The 3,761-nt window shown below is 44.4% G+C and overlaps 1 protein-coding gene across 1 annotated transcript; it reads right to left on the bottom strand.

Annotated features, from left to right (window-relative positions):
• Positions 1–1,071: 1,071 nt before the first annotated feature.
• LOC108060153 (proclotting enzyme) lies at positions 1,072–3,530 on the bottom strand. The gene is made up of 4 exons (XM_017145734.3): positions 3,168–3,530; positions 2,566–2,731; positions 1,598–2,330; positions 1,072–1,531 (listed from the first exon to the last, which is right to left on the bottom strand). Exons 1-4 carry the CDS (start codon positions 3,378–3,380, stop codon positions 1,108–1,110), a joined length of 1,536 nt encoding a protein of 511 aa, XP_017001223.2. The 5' UTR covers positions 3,381–3,530; the 3' UTR covers positions 1,072–1,107.
• Between the last annotated feature and the right edge of the window lie 231 nt (positions 3,531–3,761).

Raw genomic sequence — 3,761 nt, 5'->3', positions numbered from 1 at the left:
ACTGAAGGCTGAACGTCGACTGTCCGGATACGCACGACTAACGGTATCTTCAGTACGGCGGACGACGACCAATACCAATCCAATACCAGTGCCGTAGAGTATGCAACAACTTTCGAGTTCCGCCGGAGGAGCCGACAAGTCCATTCAACAGGATGGCGATGGCTGTCCCGTTTGACAGGCGGAAAATGTGCGCAGCGCAGTTCGGAGAGCGAGAGAGAGAGTGCTGGCTGAAAAGCGGGAAAAGCACCTGTTGTTCCACCGACGCGTTTTCCCAGCGATTTGCCAGCGATTTCGGCGCGACTTTGGCCGCCTCCTCTATTTGTTCTCATTAGCCTACAGAGAACGAGCGAACGAACAGAGTGACTGCCTCAACTGCAGGCAAATGGAATGCAATTGCTGGCTTTGACAAATCGCCGCTGGCAGACCTGCTGGCCGATGCAATCTTTCAATTGAGATACCCTCGCCAAGAGAGGTACTTTGCTCAAGTAGCCTAGACAACTGCAATCATGCAATCGGTTTAAAATGTCCAGGTCTATTTGAACAGACAAAAAAATCGAGGAAAAATGTTTCTTCTTGCCATAAATTTTTAATAATAAATTTCCTAAACTAATCAGTATTTTGTCTTAAAAAAAACGTTAAACAATTAAAAAAATCTACAAAATTTTAATTTGAATTTAAAAATTGGAATATCGTTAGAAAACAGTCAATTTTTTAGCTTGAGCACCTTTTTTAACGAAATTATTCTCTCTAGTTCTAATATTCCTAAAATTAAAATTTTATTTGGTATTTAAAAAAAATTATTTTTTGTTCAATCTACCTGAAGATTATGTGTATAAGGTTATTATGGTTTACGTTATGACTTGTTATACGATTTAAAAAATATATATATATATAGATTCAACTAATATAGTTTGGAAATTATCTTAGCAACTCAATAATGTGCGTATTTTCAATCTTCTAATTTCTTAGCTAAAAATACTGATATTTTTCCTGTATTAATTGAGCTGCAGTTAATCTCACCAAATATTTTATAATCCACTTTGGTACAAGCTAAATACGTTATCATTTATTTTGGCACACAATTCAACTAATCCCTCGGATAACCCCTCAAAACCACATGCTCTTGAGCAGCCACTCCATGTGCTTGGCCACATCCGTGTAGATGACGGGCAGGGTGAGATTGCATCGGTTAATCATCCGCTGGCCGGCTGAGACGACGCCCCTCAGCATCCAGATGTCCTGTTCCTGGAGCATCAGCCCCCCGCCGGAATCTCCGCTGCAGGGTCCCGATGCCAAGGCATTGCTGGCGCAGATCGTGTGCGAGGTGATGAAGCGGGCGTTCTCCGCCGATAGATTTCCGCGGCACTCCGAGTGGGTGATGATGTCCGTGTCCGTCATCTTGGCCAGCCGTGTATTCCTATTGCCCTTCTCGTCCTCGCCCCAACCGGCCACATAGGACTTGTAACCCGAGGGCAGATCCAGCAGATAGTTTTCGTTCCACAAGCAGATGGGCTTGATGTAGTCATCAAAACTGAATGTGGTCACAAAAATATATTCCAGTTTTTAAGTTCATTTTATAGAATAAACAAATACGTACACAGGTCGGTCAGTCAACTGGAGAAGTGCCAAATCCGCATCCGTATACACATTGGGATTGTACTGCTCGTGCAGCAGGAGACGAGATACTCCACTTGTGTATCCGGGTCCAAACAAATCCAGCGAATTCCGGCCCAGCGAAACCGTAGTCCTTTCGGCCGGCAAATTGCGACTGCCGAAGCGGAAGCAATGCGCCGCCGAGATCACAGTTCTGGCCGAGATCAGGGTGGCACCGCACAGAAAGTTATACTCCTTGCCCACCTGCTCGAAGAGGGCCGTCATCCAGGGCAGCTGGCCCCGTTCCACCTCGTTGCCGCCGTGGATGAATGGCGTCTGGATGGTCTTCTCCCGCCCACAGATGCCGTTTAGCTGTCCAATTGTTTGGAATGGAAACGATTGTACGGGCGGGACTAGAGGTACCGCTGGTCTGACTGAGTTCTCCGGTTCTGGCCGCCATTGCGGCTGCGGTTGCTGCCTTGGAGGAGGCGGAGTCTGTAGCGGGCGGTTTCCTTGAGGAAGCTCCTGTTCTTCATAGACGCCGATGTTCCTCGGAGGAGGCGGCGGCTGCTGAGGACGGGTTCTTTGAGGAAGCTCCTGTTCGTCATAGTCTCTTGAAAAGTTCCGTGGAGGATCCCGAGACCATAGTGGTCGATCGGGTCGCTGGGGGACAGCTGCCAAGGGAGTAGTAGTTCGCAGAGTGCGCGACAAAGATAGCCTTATGCTAGGTGGTGGCACTGCAAAGAAAAATGTGTTAGTAAAATAACATAACCCACTAAAAATAAATTTTAAATATATTTTATAAAAAAAACTATAAAATAGGTTTATAACATTTTTTTTTTAATTTGAAATTTAAGTTTTTAAAAATTGGATATTAAAAATATAATATGTTTTATAATAAAATTTGTTTTCAGTTTCAAACTTTTTTGATTATAATTCTTTTCTCATCGGTAAAATTTAAAATTTACTTACGCTCCTCAGCATCGCACACGATATCTCCATTGAGCATAACCCTGGTGAGTTTGGGCACCACACCCCGCGTAGGAAAGTCAATTCGGTAGTTGATGGGCTCATTGTTTCTCAGGTTATAAGAGAGCGAATCCTCATCTTCCAAGAAATTTAAAAGTCCCGCCGTGGGCTGAAAGAAAAGAGATGGGTCAGTAGTTGGTAAACAATCCCAATTCCCAGGGAGCAATTCTAAATTCCGATCTACGTCACATGGGGGGCAGATATGTAAACATAACTCAACTGGCAAAACCTAATCGCTGGCTGAAAAAATAACAACATTGACAGCTGAGCTTAGGCGGCAGATCTCTCGACGAACGCCAAACGCCAAACCTGTTCCACAACTTTAAGGAAAGCGGTAGAGAACTGAGCTGGGAAGCTTTCGGGTAGCTGGGGGTTTTTCCCGAGCGCGTTCTGTCTTATCAGCCATGCAATTCCCATGAGAATCAACTTGACCACTGTGAGCTCGCCAAGCTATATAGTGAAAAATCAGACATCCAATCTGGGAGGGAGGTCAATGCTTGATAACACTGAATAATGTACTAATTTTGTAATGTAGGATCACTTACCGGGCGCCTTCTGCCAGGCTGTGACATTTCAATCCGCACTTCATTTTCCACACTATTACTATCCAGAATTAGTTTTAAATGCCCTATGTACTCATTCTGGTGTCCCAGATATCGGAAAATACCGGGACAGGCGATGTATGGCAGGCGTTGACCGTTAATAAAGCTGATCTGCAGTATGGTGATCAGGAAACCGAGCCGCTGCAGTTGGCACATGGCAAAGGCAGAATCTTTCCGGAACAATAAATAATTATAAAAACAAATGCGACTGCAATTTCACAGCATGCAGCTGGACGCGTTTGTTTTCCGATCGAAAATCAGAGGTTAAACCGAACTCAGTGAGAGTCGCGCGTTGAATGACGCTAACTAATTCCCATTAGTTTCCGATCTAGCCCGCTAGTCGGATCCGAGACAAAGCTTGTTGACTCTCTCAACCCGATCAGAGTTAGTTACTCGATTACAGTCATACTCTGCGATCCATTGGGAGATTCCGCCTTAATGTTAGCATTAAGGTATGCTAACCGAAATAAAGAAAAATAAATGTTTTCCTTACTTAATGTTGGCGTGAATATACTAAGTAATAATGGTTTGCGATTT

This window comes from Drosophila takahashii, chromosome 3R (genome assembly GCF_030179915.1).
Source record: "Drosophila takahashii strain IR98-3 E-12201 chromosome 3R, DtakHiC1v2, whole genome shotgun sequence".
Taxonomy (NCBI): domain Eukaryota; kingdom Metazoa; phylum Arthropoda; class Insecta; order Diptera; family Drosophilidae; genus Drosophila; species Drosophila takahashii.
The sequence above is the reverse complement of the archived record's forward strand: the minus strand, read 5'-3'. Positions and strand labels throughout refer to the sequence as shown.

Bases quoted from the DNA above. Each gene is read 5' to 3' on its own strand.
- LOC108060153 (XM_017145734.3), bottom strand. From the start codon at position 3,380: ATGTGCCAACTGCAGCGGCTCGGTTTCCTGATCACCATACTGCAGATC. The intron at 2,732-3,167 runs GTAAGTGATCCT...CTTTTCTTTCAG, and splicing joins AGCCTGGCAGAAGGCGCCCG to CCCACGGCGGGACTTTTAAA. The intron at 1,532-1,597 runs GTACGTATTTGT...GACCACATTCAG, and splicing joins CAGTTGACTGACCGACCTGT to TTTTGATGACTACATCAAGC.